At 40.3% G+C, this 17944-nt stretch overlaps 1 protein-coding gene across 2 annotated transcripts in view; it reads left to right on the top strand.

Moving 5' to 3' along the window:
* LOC149209136 (importin subunit alpha-9-like) overlaps positions 1-17944 on the top strand; it is a 279111-nt gene that overhangs the window by 123365 nt on the left and 137802 nt on the right. For both annotated transcript variants that reach the window (XM_089396297.1, XM_089396299.1), the window contains exon 6: positions 11679-11758. In XM_089396297.1, coding sequence (XP_089252423.1) covers positions 11679-11758 — 80 coding nt within the window. The remainder of the gene's footprint in view (positions 1-11678; positions 11759-17944) is intronic.

Below are 17944 nucleotides of genomic sequence, written 5' to 3' on the forward strand. Positions count from 1 at the left end.
AACATCAAGCCCCCCACGAGTTGATGATACTCAGAAGGATTTCCCAAATCGGGCGCAGCAACACTTCCGCATAACTTCTTGAAGTTAAGTTCCATTGGAGTAGTCACAGACTTACAATCCACCATCCCAAATCTTTCAAGTAACTTCACAATGTATTTTTTTTGAGAAAGGAAAATCTATCTCACCTGACTTTTGCCAGACTTCCAATCCTAGGAAATAATGCATCAGTCCTAGGTCCGTCATCTCGAACTCGAAAGCCAACTCCCTCTTACATTGATGAATAAAAGGGTCTGCACCTGTTAGAAAGAGATCGTCCACATAAAGTACCAAGAGGAGAGGTTTGCCATTCTCAACCTTAAAGTAAAGGTTCATATCAACTTCACTTCTTGTAAATCCAAGCTTCATCAAATAACTGTCAATCCTCTCATACCAAGCCCAGGGAGCTTGGTTCAACCCATAGAGGGCTTTCTTCAGCTTGCATACATGTGTTTGACGATCTTGAACTTCGAACCCCTCAGGTTGTTCTACATAGACTTCCTCCTTAATTGAACCATGCAAGAAGGTGGTTTTGACATCCATCTGGTGTAGATTCCATCTTTGTGAGGCAACAAGGGCTATAATCGAATAGATGGTGGTATATCGAGCAACTGGTGCAAATATCTCATCGTAGTCCACACCTTCCTTTTGAGGGAAGCCTTGAGCAACAAATTTGGCCTTGAACTTTTCAGCACTTCCATCAGCTCCATGCTTGATCTTGTAGAGCCATTTCGAGGTGACAATGGATTTGTCCTTCGGTCTAGGAACCACATCCCAGACATCATTCTTCGTAGTTGACTCATACTCTTTGTTCATAGCATCTTTCCAAACTTTGTGCCTTACAACTTCTTCGAATGTGCAAGACTTAAATTGAACAATGGCGTTCATGGAAACTAAGTACCCTTGGTACCTATTTGGCTTCTTACTTTCATGAAAAGTTCCCCTTGGAGCAATATGATTCTCGGCATCTTCGAGTTTCCCTTAGACATGAGGGTCTCCTTTTTGAGGAGGAGGGCTCATGAGGAGGCGGATCAATGGGATCCATTGGTCCTTCAACATCGGGCATTGGCTCATCCTGCGGTTCTCCCTGCATTCCTGTATCCGCTTCTTTGTCCTTCCTTGGAATATGAAGGTTACTAATCTTCCCAAGGGTAACATATTCATCAAAGGTGATATCATGACTTATCTCTACTTCTCTTTGACCAGGCACATAGATTCTATATGCCTTAGAAGTTTCACTGTAGCCCACAAATGTTCCTTTCTTCCCAGATGCATCCAATTTGCTTCTCTTTTCTTCCGGCACATGAAAATACACAGGGCTACCAAAAATTTTAAAGTGAGAAACATCAAGTTTCTTAGCAGTGAAAACTTCTTCGGGAGTTTTGTAGTCGAACGCTTGATGAGGGCATCTATTTTGAACTTACACAACAGTGTTGGCAACTTTTGCCCATAGGAACTTCAGAAGGCTTTGATCATGAAGCATGGCATGAGTGGCTTCTATAATGGAACGATTCTTACTTTCATCAACTCCATTTTGCTCGGGAGTATATGCGGTAGTAGTCTCGCTCTTAATGCCACCTTCTCTACAATAGTCATTGAACTCATTTGATTCATATTCGGTTCCATTATTGGTCCTCAATATTTAGATCTTCTTCCTTGTTTGATTTTCGACCAAGGTTTTGAAAGAACGAAACCATGTGAACACTTCGTCCTTCTTTTTCAAGAAATAAATCCAAGTTTTGCGAGAGAAGTCATCCACAAAGATAACATAATATAAATATCCTCCTAGTGATGTCACAAGCAACATACCAGATAGATTAGAATGAACCAATTGCAAAATGTCAGTAGTCTTGCTATCACTTGAGGGGAATGTTCCCCTTGTATGTTTTCCTTCGGCACATCCCTAACAAACACCTTCATGTTCTACTTTAAATTCGGGCATACTTGTCACCATCTTCCTCACATCGGGTAGAGCCTTATAATGTAGATGAGAAAACCTCTGGTGCCATAATTCGGATTGAAGAGATGTGTCGCAATACATAGCTCCCAATGGACTTCCTCCAACTTGATATAGGCTATTAACCCTGAATCCAAGAGTACATGCTTCTTTGAAATTTCTTTTCCAAACACGTACCTTTCCATCGATGAATGCCACCTTGAATTCTTTGTCTTCCATCGCCGAGATAGATACCAGGTTCTTCTTTAGATCAGGTACATATAGTACTTCTTGTAGATGAATGGTGTTACCTTGATTCAATTGAAGAGTAACATTCCCAACTCCCTTCACGGGATAGGTGACATTGTCCCCAAGAATGATTTCCAAATTTGTATCTTTTTCTATCAGATTTGAAAGAGCTTTTTTATACCCAGTGAAGTCCCTTGAGGCACCACTCTTAATCAACCAATTTCCCAAGGTATTCGGAGGAGAGGCAGTAGAGAGGGCAGATATAAGATAAAATTCTTTTTGTTTGTTGTCTACAACATTAGATTCATCACTTGGGGTAGCATCGAATGTGCTCTAGCCACGAAATTTGGTGGAGAGGTTGGCGCATATGAGATTTCCAATACCCAGAAAGGGTTTGGATAGATTCTAAACAGTTCAAGAGATATTAAAATAATTAATATTTTTAATGGAGTCCCTAAGTCTAAACTTAGGGAAAATAAAATATTAATATGTATTAATATGAAACTGTGTTAGAATGGTCCAAAAGACATGGATCAAGCTAGATCTAATCTTAGCCATTGATTAGGGACTTAATCTTGGCCGTTGATATGTCAACAGGAAAAGTATAAGAGGAGGCTTGAGGGTTACTTGGAGAGTACACTAGAGTGATTAGTCATTCTATTCTCTAGAGTGGGGTTTGCTAAGAGAGATAGAATTAGTGGTCGGGGGATGCAGCTGAGGAGCATTTGAGTACAGAGAGACAGAGAGGCAGAGATAGTGCCGGGAGAGCAGTGCAATAGTCGGTGAGAGTGACGCAGAGCCAGCCAAGGTTCACACAGGGCCATGCAGAGGCAGCCGGGAGCTACGCAGGGCCTCAGAGAGGCTGACGCTGGGGTTTCTGGGGCAGATTTGTGTTGAGTTGGTGCTAGAAGGATTATTCGGGGTTTCAGCTAGGAGATTTGTCAGAAACTGAGGTATTACTACCAAGGAAATTCTCTGTTGGGTAGGCCAGTTTTGACACCTAGATTGTATTCTGATATTGCTTAATAAGAAACGCTCAGATAGCTGCACTGGTTTTCCCACATTGGGTTTTTTTGGGGACATTAGTCCAAAAATAATGGTGTCATATGGTGTGTTTGTTTCTGTTTCTTTTAGTTGCTGATCTGTAATATGTTGAGCATGCACTAGTGTTTATTTTCAGTATTTAAATTGTAAATAACTTGTTAAGTAAAATAACAAGCAGGTAGGAATAAATCAGATAAAGTGCATGGAGGGTTTCTAACTAAGTAAACTTATAAACTTCAACACATCATACGTGGAGTTTCTTGATCTTTTAGGAGGTCGACCATTTCCATGTTGAGTAGCGGGAGTGTTGAAATTTCTAAGTCTGACACGTTAGAAATCCCTACTGCATTATCTGGTTTATTTTCTCCCACTTGTTCTTTTCCTTAACAAATTATTTATAAATATAAACACTGAAAATAAACACAAATGCAGCCTTAACTCATATACAGATTAACCACTGAAATAACTAAGACACACACACCGGACAATCGTCCCCGAAAAAATCCAATGTAGGAAAGCCGGTGCAACAGATATGAGGGTTTTATTATTATGCAGTTTCTGAATACATCTAGGGTGTTAGAAATGGCTCACCCAACAGACAATGCCCTCGGCAGTAGTACCTCTCCTCAGAGACAGATATTCCCACTGATCAATCACCAGATGAACAATCCCACAACAACTATGGCAGCTTCCACTGCTCTACGTTACTCTGCAGGAACTACGTCACCCTTTCCGTCTCACTAGCACTCAGTTTTCCCCACGAAAATTCTTTCAGTGTTGCCTCTTGGCCCTGCATCAGCTCTGCTAGCCTCTGCGCAGCTACTGAAGCCTCTACGTCAGCTCTCAGACCCTTTGCGTCAACCACGCTGGCCTCTTTAGCCTCTGCGTAGCTCCCAGTTGCCTCTGCGTAGCACTCAACTGCCTCTGCATCAACCTCTCCAGGCTCTGCGCTGTCTCTCTGGTACTATCTCTGCCTCTCTGCTATGTATTCTCGGCCTCGTGCCGAACTGCCCCTCGCTGCAACAGATCACTAGCTCGATTCTCTCAGCAAAACCCCGCTTCAGAAAATCGAACTTACTGATCAATCTTGGTGTGTCTCCAACTGACCCTCAAGCCTCCTCTTATACTTTTCCTGTCGAGTCTTCAATGGCCAAGATTAAATCTCTAATCAACGACCGAGATTAACTCTCTAATCAACGGCTAAGATTAGATTTGGCTTGATCCATGTCATTTAGAACATTCTCACTCAGTTTTATATTAATATCCATTAATATTTTAATTTTCCTATGTTTAGATTTAGGAACCATTAAAAATATTAATTATTTTAATATCTCTCCAACCGGGTGGAATTTCCCCAAACTATTTCTGGGTCTTGGAGATCTTATGTGCCTTAGCCTCTCCACCAATTTTCAAGGTTAGAGCACATCCGACGTACCACAAATCAACAGGGAACATTCGTTTTTCCTTTGTTGTTGAATTTGCCATTCCTTTGATTGTTGTTGCCCCTGAAATTGTTGTGGTTGTTGTCATCATCCTGAGGTGTATCCCTTCTATTAGGACACTCCCTAGCATAGTGGCCAAACCTGTTACAAATGAAGCATCTTCCCTTCCATCTTCGAATCCCGGTCTTCCTTGACATTGCTTCTTTGAACCTGCATTGTTCTTCCTTTTAGCACGAGTGGAGAATGCAATAGGTTCATTCCTATTTGAAGGCATGTCTCTCTCCATCATCCTTGTTTCTTCTTGAGTGCATCCAGTCAACAATTTATCAAAACCTGGAATCCTGTCATTGTTGAGGATAATAGTGTTGAACATATGCCATTCACGAGGGAGACGTCCAAGGGCAATGAGAGTGAGCTCCCTATCAGCAATAACTTCTCCAATTGAAAGAATATCATTTTTGATCTCGGTAATCCTCATCAAGTAGGATTGGATATCTTCACCTCTTCCCTTCTTTATGCCCTTCAACTTGTTTTTGAGAAAGAGGACTTGGTTTGCATTGTTAACCTTGAACATGCCAACCAACCTGTCATACATCTCCTTAGATGAGTTCAAATCGGAGATGTAAGCAACCAAATGCTTGTTAATAGAATCCCTGATAATCTTCTTAGCTTTGACTTCACCTTTCTTGTACTTTGTCTTAGCAGCAAACAGTGCATTTGAAGGAGGTTCAATAATCTTTCCCTGCACATAGTCCATAACATCCTTTTCTTCCAAAGTCAAATCAAGAGACATCTTCCATGCATGATAATCAGATTGAATCTTGTCCTTGTCCAACAAATTTCAGTGATTGCTCTTTTCACTCTTGCTTGGGCTTTGTCTTCACCTCAACTCCGATACCATGTTAGTTTTAGATAACAATGGTATGTTCTATGCTTAAGAGCAATTTACTTCAATTTTTCTTATTAGCCCAATGTCAATTTTTAGATTAGCAATCACATTAACATGACAGTAAATGCAGATAGAACATAAATAAAAAGCAGAAGACAAGCCAAGACAAGAGGACACAATATTTGGCGGATGCTAGGGAAAAACCCCAATGTGGGGAAACCCTTTGATCAAGTCTTCTTATTATTCTTCAAAAGTTCAGCAGAGAGAGAGAGTACAATATACAAAATTCACTTGCCCAAACATAGTCAAATCTGTCCAGTCAAACTATAGTCAACAGGATGCCCTAACCAGAAAGTCAATGTTGGTCAACTTAGCGGAATTACTCCTCCAAATCAGATCGGTCAAATCCAGTCAATTTGGCCTCCAAGAACAGTCCGAATTAGCCCAAAACGGTCTAGAAGAAGTCGGTCAAACTCGGTTAACACGGAGTCAAACCTGCGGTCAATTTTCCTGCAGTCAACGCTGGTCAAACAGCCCAGTAAACCTCGAAATTTGTGCCAAGAAATGTGGCTTGCCCAAACAGAATTTCTCCCAAGAAAAATGCAGTCAAACAAGGTCAACTGCTGCCTGGTCAACGCTGGTCAAACTTGCTGCAACTTGGTCAACACAGAAAACAGAAAAGTACAGTCAGCCCTTCGCACATGTGGAGGAGAGAAGCTGCCCAGAAATCCGTACGACCCAATCAGATGAGGAGAGAGAGAGATATGTGAGTGATGATGAGTGTCCAAATGAGGTAGATGCTCCTATTTATATGCAACGTTGAGGGTGAAGAGACATGACTTTTGGGCTTCTGAGCCTACATTAGATTGCTGGCCAACCTTGGCAATTTGTCCATAAAAGAAGTAATTTCATAATTCCATTTGTACATGTCAAAATGAGATGATCTTTAGATCAATCCTACACCTCTCGGAAAGAGGAATCGAATAGAAATATCAACTTCATCATATGAGCTGTCCAAGGTGGAGTTTGGCCCTAGTTGCCAAATTTAACATAATTTAACTATTTAAGTGACTTAGATATAATCTCCACCGCTAGAACTAAGTGGGTTAGAATTTAATCCTAGCCCTTATCACTTTGGAGATTAGGGGTTTGGCTCAAGTGAAATTGTAAGGAGAACCTAAGGAAGAGGTTGGAGATACATTATTTTGAGGAAGCAATTTTCTCATGAGTGAGAGGCTCTAGTAATTGAGGAGGAGGAAGAGTGTTCAGCAGATTTTTGGAAGAAGTTGTGTGAGTGCCGAGAATCTTGAAGGGAGCCAAGAATTGGAAGGGGAGAGAGGGTGAAAAATCTGAGCAGACCAAGACAATGAGAGAGGGCTGAAATTTCCCGCTGGTGGGCCGAGACTCGGAGATCGAATTTCCTTGAGCAGGCCGAGAATTCCAGTGCGTACACTTACATCTAGGAGCGCCAAATTTTTGCAGGTACAGGCTGAGATCTGTCAGGGCCAATTCATCTTCGAAAGCAGCCATCTTTGAGGGGCTGAATGCTTCCTTGGGTCAAAGTATTAGGGCCGAATTTCAGGTTCTAATATTGCTGTATTTTCTGTGAATAGGCCTTTAAAATTTCCAGATTTAATAGAAAGTGAAGGGAAATTTATTGGGCAGAATTTCTGCTCTCTTGTGGTAATTTCCTATTTAATTTTCCGCTGCATATTTTATTTCTGAAGTTGAGAACACCAGTGTATTTATTTTTTCACAGTTTCAGAATTAATTTGAGCATAAATTATTTGGGTGATAAAACAATTGTGAGAGAAATAAATCAGAGCTGGTGTTAAAAGTGCAACATTTTATCTGTATTACTTGGTTGGTAAAAGCCTGGAACAACTTTTGGCATATCACTAAGAAGAGACATGTTCCAAAATGCAATCTTCAAATTTAATTAGTCTACAGGTGAGGTCGGAATGTGTAATTTTTTCTGAGTGAATTAGTAATAGGTTCAGTGTCATAAGTAGAATACCATAGTCATTCAAGCTCAAATGTTATAATAGGTTTTAAAATGTTGAATTGTCATAGCTCATATTGTTGATCATACATAAATGTTTATTATAGACCAAGTTAATAATAAAGTGTTCTCAATGGATGAATTCTAAAATTAAAGGCTGTATCTTGAAAATTCTACAAGAATGGAGGTTGAACTATTTTGAAAACATAAATGCAACTTTAGTTGTACTCACAGAGACAAGTGCAATTCAGTTTACTAAATATTAGTTTTGTTCTATACTAGGGCTATATCTTGAAAATTCTAGAACAATGAAGGTTGAACTATTTGAAAACATAAATGCAACTTTAGTTGTACTCACAGAGACAAGTGCAATTCAGTTCACTAAATATTAGTTTTGCTCTATACTAGTTGAAAAGTTTAGAAATTGTGATGATGGATTGCTAAAATGACTTCCTGATGCGAGCAATAACAGAAATGTCAGAAAATATACTCACAGACAAGAAAAATACACAACAAAAAGTATGAGAAGAGATTTTTGGTATTGCACACATGCTGTACACTCATTTCTATTGATATATATATATATATATATAGTGTACAAAAATGTGGGGAGAGTTACCAAAGTTGACCAAGCCTCCAATAACATACAAATAAGGATAAAAAGAGAAGGATAAAGTGCAAAATAGAAAAATACAAATATAAAACATGTTCAATCAATTAAATCTCATCAATTTATTTCTGTTGAGAGGACATTTTTCCTGACTACAAAACAGCTGTGGCTTAAGAAAACTGCTTGTTTGGCTTGGGATGAACAAGGATCAATTGCTTATATGTGTCAAATTATCTTGCATGTTAGAAAGTAAATATGGCATCGACATCCTTCAGGATCAATACAACTGCTAGTTGGAAGTGGGAAGTGATTGCCATGATTTCCATCATTGGTCTTCCCGTCAACATAAAGAATCATGAGTTTATCATGGTTGTGATGGTCAGTTAACTAAAGCAACTCACTTAATACCTATCTGACCCACCCACGCATGAAGCTTCTAACATTGCAAAATTCTCTATGAAAGATGCTGCAAGCTTGCATGGATTGCCAAAAATAATGTTTCAAACACAGACATCTATTCTGCATTGAACTTCTGTAAAGGCTTTCCAGAGAAAGCACTCAACCAAACTTTAGCATGAATTTTCAATTATAGACAAATGGACAGACTGATTAAACCAAGCAATTGAAGACATGTTGATATATGCTAAGTACAAGTTGTTCAAGTGGGAGAAATAACTTCATCTTGTGGAGTTCTCTTATGATAATGGTTACCATGTGTCACACCTCATATTATATGAGGTTCCACTTTGTTATTTTCTTCATATTGATGGAGATCTGCTGCTGGTTCCTTGTAGCTCTTTGGATTTGGGGAGTCTCGCTTCTCCTTGGTTGAACAATTGTGCTTGCTGCTTGTTGGCCTGCTCACCGGTTCTTGCATTGTTGATCATCCCTTAGTTGCAACTTTTGGATGGTTGTGGAGCATCCTATATCACTATGGTATTGTATATTTGCTCAACTTGTCATTTGTGGGAGTTGAATGTGGGCGGGGAGGATAAGACTCATTCTTCCCAGCCACCTGAAATAAGCCAAATTGACTATATATATATATATATATGGATAAAATTTTCCCCAAATTGTGCAATGGAGTGGTTTTGGATGGTGTTTGGAATTTTTTTACTTCATCTATTTTGTTTTCCCAAATTATGTAATGTAGTGATTGTGGCAATGTTTGTAAAAACTTAGGCACAACAGAAAAGTAATAATTGAAATGGCCAAATGTTGTGTTGTGGCGAAGGGCCGAGTTCAAAGAAGCTCTGAAAATATGTGGCCAAAGGTCTAGTTCAGATAGGCTTTGATATCACTATTATGGACAAACTTGTTTGATGACTATAAAAGCATCCAATCCAAATATAAGAGGAGAATGAAATTGATGTGTGTGTGTGTGTATTATAATGATAAATGCCATGAACTACAAGAGCTCTCGTTGCAAGACAAGTACTCGTTGATTGGTCAAGAGGTTGAAGTGTAATGGCCTTTGGGGGTTGATTTGATATATTATTAATATGTATATAATGACCATGTAATGTGTATTTATGTACATTACAGTGTCGCTTATGATTTTGATAGACCAAGTTTCATTGGCGTATTGAGTCATGTCAAATATGGGCAACTTTCACGCAGGGCTAACCAACATAGTCAATGAACAAGTTTCCCAAGTGATTATTATGTTTTCTTATTATAGTTCATACTATCTAATATGGGTCATTTATTGATTCCCATATCAATAGGTTTATTAAACCCTATCCTCATCGTCTTGTACAAATATGAGCCTTGTGAATCTTTGCAACCATGGTTTTAAGAAACGGCCGTTTCGAAACCGAAACGGCCGGGTTGATCCGAGCCGGCACCTCAAACATTGAAACGGCCTTTGGAACGGTCCGGTCGGCCGAGTCAGCCATGACTCGGCCGAGTCATTGAATGACTCGGCCGAGTCATGGCTGACTCGGCCAACTCGGCCGAGTCACAAATAGTGGCCTGTAACACTAGTAAAACAGCAATTTAACAATTTTTTAGTGATTTTTTAAGGTGTTTGCTGATTGGTTTGGACTCCAATGTGTTGTATGAATTAGTTAAATGCTATTTAGGGTCCATTTCCCCCTCCAAAACCTATTTAACACACTGAAATGCTCTGTACTATTGATATGCTATTCAAATTTCATGGTAATGTTAAATTCTTAAAGTAAAAGTGACATTCTCCTTAATCTTCATTTTCATCCTTTTACTTAAATTTTTAACATTACCATGAAATGACTCAGGATGTTTGAGAGTGGTTTCGGCCTCATTGGATTTCATACGGAGAAAGTAGAATTTTAGATTTCATTCAAAATCCAGCATACTTATCAATTTTTCAGGATTTCAGGATTGCAATGTTTCCATTGACTTTTGTCATGTATTAGGGTATGGAACTTGTATTTAATCAAGAGCACCAATCCCTCTATGTACTTTTATGTTAGTGACATTGGTTGTCGAACTCCTCTGGGATTCGCTCCCAAACCAGGAGCTTCTTAAAATGTCGCTCCCGCTCCCGTTTTCGCTCTCGCTCCCCACTTTCGCTCCTACTCCCAAGTAATACTGAGGCAATTGATGTTGGCAACTCTAGCAGTAGCCAATAGTACTAGTCACAGACTTTTGTTGTAGAGGCCATTTATAGCCTCCTTGGTTATGTGTTTTTGTTTTGATCTCTATATCATCATCGTGTATGTATTGGACAATGCACTGGGTGCCATTTTGATATAATGGATATATTCATGAGCCTACTTTGATCATATGTTGTCTTCTATCTATATTCTAATGCTGTGTGTTTGGAAACATGAATGAAAATCTTTAAAATTATATGTTTTTATAAAAAATAAATATTTAATGTATTTTTTACAATGACCGAGTCATTGAAATCGAGCCGGCCGAGTCGGAGTCGGAGTCGGAGTCGACCCTCGGCCGAGTCGGAATCGGAGTCGGAGTTTTAAAACATTGTTTGCAACATGATGAAGCCCCTATTGATATGAAAAGTAATTTAAAGATATAATTTTTCACGTACATTAAGTATTAAATCGTTATAATTATTTGTCATGAGACTGTACTAGTATATACATTGTTTCTTGTATGGATTATTTACATGCAACAACCTTGCTAACATGTTATACACTATCTGTGGAATATGTACATAAAACAATTGATTGATAGCAAGGGAACATTGTATGGAAAGTAGCTAGCTTCTCTTGGATGGTTACTTTATAAAATTTGTTTGTTTTTGAACAAGTTCCTCATAACTTTTGTCTGCAATATCGATAAGTTGAAATTTGGTTAGAAAGAAATTATATCTAGCTTTGATTGCTTTGAAACTCATTGGATGTGCCTTGCTTGTATGTTAGAGATTCTTTCAATCATTGCAAATTGATTCTTTTGCGAGATCATGTTACCAATGCTGTGTTTCTTTTTGTGTCTTTGTAAATGTGTATGCCTTGTTTGTGTAGGGGCCAAAGCCTAAGGCTGCGACCGAGCTGATCAAAATGGATGGCATCCCTGAAGCTATTGTCCGACATATGCAAAAGGGGTAAATGAAAATAGTAGGATATCATTTGGTTTTGATGAGTTCATGTCATACAAACACATTCCGTTATTACATTTCTGATCTACTAGCCTCTCTCACTAATATATTATACTTATAGTTTTGTTACCTCTAAGCCTTGAGAAAATTCTAAAATATTATCTCCCAAGTAAATGTTAGAAAAATGGATTTGAATTACAATTGATTGATAAAAATAATAAGGTATCTCCTTGGCAGAAAGACATCTTTTTGAGAATAAAATGAAAATTAAGTGAAGCAAGACAAGATATTAAAATGATTTGTCTATTTGTTGATTTATATGAAAGTGATATGCCCTATCTATGGGTATATGTCACATCCTTTCGTAGCAATGGTTTCGAATATAGAGGTAACTGATCATACATAGATCAACTGGTAGCCTTGGGTCTAGAGCTGACACAGCTACGCCTAGATCAAGAATCTGCTCTATGAAAAATACTGATATGCTAGAATCACTTTTGGACAAATTCGAACTTTTCCGACCACCTGTCTCTGGAAATCGAACCCCTGTCCAGTGTTTTGCCTGGAAATCAAACTGCTAGACTCCCTTTGAATTTGGACGTTTTCTTCCTTCCACTTCTGAGCTTCTTGTCTGATCAAATTTGCTCTCATACCATGTGAAAATTCGGTTGAAAAAGTAGCAACTGAAAATTATTTTTTAAACTGATATTATTATTATGTAGTTTATTTTGTTACTTGCAAAATAACAAATAATTCATATTGCTAATTCTTCGCAATAAAACACTGCAGAAAGTAAATTAGAAACTGAGAAATAATATGCACATACACAATAAAGTTTGGCACAGTTATTTTTGGACAAATGTCCTCAAATAAACCCAATGCGGGAAAACCTATGCAACATATGAGGGTTTTATTATTATGCAGCAACATTATTTGAGTACAAATCTTGATGCCCGATTGGCAATCCTCCAACAAAATACGTTGCCAAAATATATGGGTGCATTTCCTCCCTCTCCCAAAATAATTCGGCTTTGTTTTGGCCTGCTCGCACTGCATGACTAGCTGCTTGCACTCTTGGCCTGGGCAAGTCATACAGCCAATGGAACTTCTCCAACTGGGGTTTCTAGATTCCCTCTGTCACTGAAAATAAGTCGCTCTGCCTTTTGGGTGATCTCTCGGCCTCCGACAACTGAAACGACCCTCTTCTGACACTTTTTTTGGGTTTTTGGCTTACTTGCTCTTCCTGGATGGCTTTCTTGCAGAATAATTTGGCCTCCCGACTACAACTGCTCTGCTGCTCCCTCAATCCTCCTTGTCTGGCCCAAACCTTCTTCCAACACTGAATCTTGCACTAGATAGCTCGATCTGCCCATGGAACTCGCTCCCCTAGCTTTCATTGGCTCTCATAAATGTGATTCGATGTGTTTTCACTCCAACCCCATTGACATCCTCTTATAATCTCTAGTTGACCAATGACCATGATTAAGTCCTCATCAATGGCTGAGATCATTTCTGAGTTGATCCATGTGAGTTTGTAGAGAAATCTCACCTCTCTCAATCAATTTCTGGTAATTAATCATTTTCCCTAAGCTAGACTTAGGAAAAATTTAATTACTGACTAATTAACTTAATTGAGCTAGTTCTAGGTGGATTTTCTAGAAATGATTTATGGGTTTTGGAGGCCTAGTGTTTCTTAGCCTCTTTGACCAAAGTCAAGGCTAGAACACCATATGATGCTACAAAAGCTAACACTCCCCACTAGCAAGGAAGGTTTTCACTCGGTCTCCATAACATCCTCCACACACGTCGCTGATGACTGACAACTGTGACCACTGCCACTGCCCACCAGCTACTGTGCAACTCTGATTCATTTGCCACAACTGTAGCTGAACCACCTTGCATTTGTGCTACTGCTAACACTGCACTCTACAAATGAATCGTCGCCAACTCTGCCACTGCATTGCAACTGATCTCATGCTGTTGTTGCTGCAACTATTGTAAATGAAATCATGAATACTGAATCAACTGTGTCCATATGCTACAACTGTCTCTTGAGTCTTTGACTGCTACTAGCCTCTGCGTTGGCCACTGGGTTTGTCTGCGCTGGCCATTGGGTTTGTCTACGCTGCAATTGCACTGCGCTCCTTAGCTTTTGACTGCAATTGCCCGTCAAGAACTAACCATTGATTCAACATGCTACTGAATACTGCGGGCCCCTATAACAAAGGTAATGATCCAAGAGGAAATACCTGTCTGATGCTCACCTCAATGAACCCTGCCCAACTCTTTTCAACTCTGGAGTCTAGAGCTCAATGTCTCCCCACTTCTCTCCTGGAGGTATAGCTATATACAAGGTGAAATCTTCCTCCAACCTAGAGGACAACTAGTCAATCTCTGCTGAAGCTGCTGCCTACTCTTGCTTCTCCTTCTTGTGCTTCTTCCTCTGAGGACACTGAGTGCTATAGTGTTTGAACTCACCACTGTGAAAATTCTGAAACCTGAAATCCTATTGCTATAATTGGAAATTATTAACCTAATTGTTAATTAATTTTAACAATCTATTTACCGTTTCCTATAACAAACACTGAATAACTCACACTGCAATCTACACAAATAAAATTGCGGAAGAATAAATGCTGGAAGAAGTGCTATCACACACACATAAAGTAACACAGTTATTTTTGGACCAATGTCCTCGGAAAAACCCATCTTGTGAAACCCGATGCAGCAGTGAGGGTTTTATTTTATTATGTAACGGTGAAATCTGATTACATCTATGGATGCCCAACTGACAATCAAAACAACAAAAAAATCTGAGCAAATTACTGAAGGGAATTACCCTCCTCCCACATGCAATCTCTGACTCGACTTTCCCTATTACAACTCGGCCTTACGGAGCACTGTGTTAGCCTCTGCGCTGCTTTGCATAGCTGGCTGGATGGCTTGCCTCTGACTGGGCTCTGATGAAGTCGTTTTGCCTCTGGGCGCTCAGAAAATCTTCTCTCCGGTTCTTTGGGACTCCTTCCCTGCCTCTGGAACTGAGAACGATTTTTCTTTTCTCCAAATCGAATTGCCTAACTGAAGCAACTACGCTGCCTCTCTGGGATAATTCGGCTCACTTGTTGCTGCCTCTCTGGATTTGGAAAATCTTTCCTCCGGATCACTGTATCTGCCCCTCACTCACTGCTTCTATCTCACTGGCTCTGTCTCTGGCAACCCACTGCCGCTACTCTGGAAATCGATCTGCTCATGAAATCGAACCTCTCAGGTGTATTCTCCAAGTTCCCATCTACTTCTTCTTATAATCCTCTGTTGGGACTCCAATGACAAAGATTAGCTCTTAATTGATGGCTAGCATTAACATGAAGTCGATCCGTGGGAGTTTCTAGAACATTCACACCTTGACTTAATTAGTTATGATTAATTATTCATATTTCCTATGTTTAGACTTATGAAATATTTAAAAACTGACTAATAATCTAATTAAGTCACTTCTAGGCAGAATTTTCAGAAATGATTTTTGGGTTTTGTAGATCTCATGTATTCTAGCCTCTCCACAAAATTTTGTGGCTAGAACACATTCGATGTTACAAAAACTAACACTCCCTCTTAGCGAGGAATGTGTTCTAGTGCTCTATTGCACATCCTGTGTCGGCACCCTACCTCTGCATCATCCCTGTCACGCTGCTGATGTCTGGCTGTTACTGCCCACCAACCACTGCACAAATTTGATATACGTTGCATTTGTGTTGCTGCTGACCCTGTTGAACTACTGCCAACATTGCATCTGCACTGCAATTCCCTCTCATCTGTTGCGGCTGCCACTGCAACAACTGCAATTGAGAAGCATCCTAAATGCTGAATCAGTTGTGATCAACATGATGCATTTGTCTCCCGAGTCCTAACTACTACTAACATCTTTGCATTGTCATTGAAGAATCTACACTGCTGTTAACTCTGCATTGTGCCAACTGGCACTGCTGCCAACTTTGCAATGCACTCCCCAACATCTGACTGCTACTAGTCTGCAACTGTCACTCGGCCTCTGACTGCATCTACTGTCACTGATCTATCCTGCTACTGAATACTGTGGACCCACTAGCAATGTATTGATCCAAGAGGTGGACTCCTCAAGGATCCTGCCCATTTGTAGTGCTCTGGGGCTATAGAACCAAATCTGCCCACCTCACTCCTGGAGGAATGCTAGCAAACATGGCGAAGTCTTCCTCCAGCCTGGAGGAAAGCCTATTGATCTCTGCTGATGCTGCCTGCTGGTCCTGCATCTCCTCCTTGTCCTTCTTCCTGAGAAGACACTAGGTATTGTAGTGACCAAGCTCACCACATCTGAAGCACTTGACCTTCGACAGGTCCTTCTTCTTTCTCTACTCCCCTTGTCCCTGATTGGGACCCTTAGATGATAGAGCCACATTCTCCTCCTCCTTCACCTGGTTTGATCCTCTGCTGCCACTGATGGAGCTCGTTTCAACTCCTCCTACTGTGAATCGCCCCACATCCTGTCCCAACTTGGCAAGGTATCTCTGCCCAAAATACTTTGGACGAATACCTGCCACTCCTCGAAGACACTGTTTAGTGCCAATCGCATTAGCTCTGTGGGTTGAGGCGCTGCCCCAACAACTAACAATTGATCTCAGACCTCCTGAATCCTAGTGAGGAAGGGGTCTATGCTTTCCCCCTTCTGCATCTTGATGCATCTCAGCTTCTCCTCTAAGTACATCTTCCACTACTCAAAAGTGCCTTGGTATAGCGTGGAGAGAGTCTCCCACATCTCTCTGGCAATACCTTTACCAACTATTTGTGAAACAATGTCATCCCGAACTGCATCTAGGATCAACCTCTTCGCACGCGCCATCTCCTTTCTGTATTCCTTAAGCTGATTTGCATCTGTGGGAATCACTACCACTACATCTATAAATGTCTTCAGGCCATATTCATCTAGAAGGAAGGACATCCTTGCCTTCAGATGACATAGTTGGAAGCTCCATCCAACCTATCTTGATCTCGAAGCCTAGTAGTGGCCATCTCAACAAATGTCGAAAATCTCCTCTTCCCTTTTGATCAACCGCTGCAAGGCTATTCGCACTCCCTTCAGGAGTGAGAAACTTTGCTCACAATGACTACTGATTTGCAAGGGAAATCAAACTTCTTGAGACTAGAAGTTCCCCGAGGAAAATTTTCTCTTAGTGTGTGCTCTTCTTCCACTCGACGCTAGCTCTTCTCTAGTAGCTGCTGCAAAACTACTGCGTCCAGCTAGAGATCTTCTCTCCAAAAATACTGGGTTCCTCCCTCCGCCTCAGGAATCCCTCGATCTGGAGAGATCAAATTTTTTCTGTCCCTCACTCAGAAAAGTCGAATCTCCTCAAGAAACTCAGCCTCTTGACAAAGTGATTGCACTGCTTATGGGATTTCGATCTGCTGCCCAAACTGAACAACAAAACTCCCTCTTTCTTCATTACTGAGCTCTTCGGTTGATCATCTGCGCTCCGATACCATGTGAAAATTCTGAAACCAGAATCGTATTGCAGCAACTGGAAATTATTCTCCTAATTGTTAATTAATTTTAACAATCTATTTACTGTTTCCTACAACAAATACTGAATAACTCACACTGCAATCTACACAAATAAAATTGCAGAAGAATAAACACTGGAAGAAATGCTATCACACACATAAAATAACACAATTATTTTTGCACCAATGTCCTTGGAAAAACACAACTTGGGAAAACCGGTGTAGTAGTGAGGGTTTTATTTTATTATGTAGCAGTGAAATCTGAGTACAACTATTTATGCCCAACTGGCAATCCAAAAAGCAAGCAAATCTGAGCAAAATACTGAAGGGAATTACCCTTCTCCCATAGGCAATCTTTGGCTTGACTTTCCCTATCAAAACTCAGTCTTCTGGAGCACTTCATCAACCTCTGCGTAGCTGGCTAGACGACTTGCCTCTGATTGGGCTTTGATGAAGTCGTTCTGCCTCTGGATGCTGAGAAAATCGTCTCTCCGGCTCTCTAGGACTCCTTCTTGGCCTCAAGAACTGAGCGATTTTTCTTCTCTCCAAATCAAACTGCTTGACTGAAGCAACTGCGCTGCCCCTCAGTGTTGCCTCTCTGGGATAACTCGGCTCACTTGCTGCTGCCTCTCTGGATTTGGAAAATCTTTCCTCCGGATCACT

The sequence above is a fragment of the Pinus tabuliformis genome, chromosome 1_2 (genome assembly GCF_031772625.1).
Source record: "Pinus tabuliformis cultivar Carrire ecotype Pingquan chromosome 1_2, CPIR1, whole genome shotgun sequence".
Lineage (NCBI taxonomy): Eukaryota > Viridiplantae > Streptophyta > Pinopsida > Pinales > Pinaceae > Pinus > Pinus tabuliformis.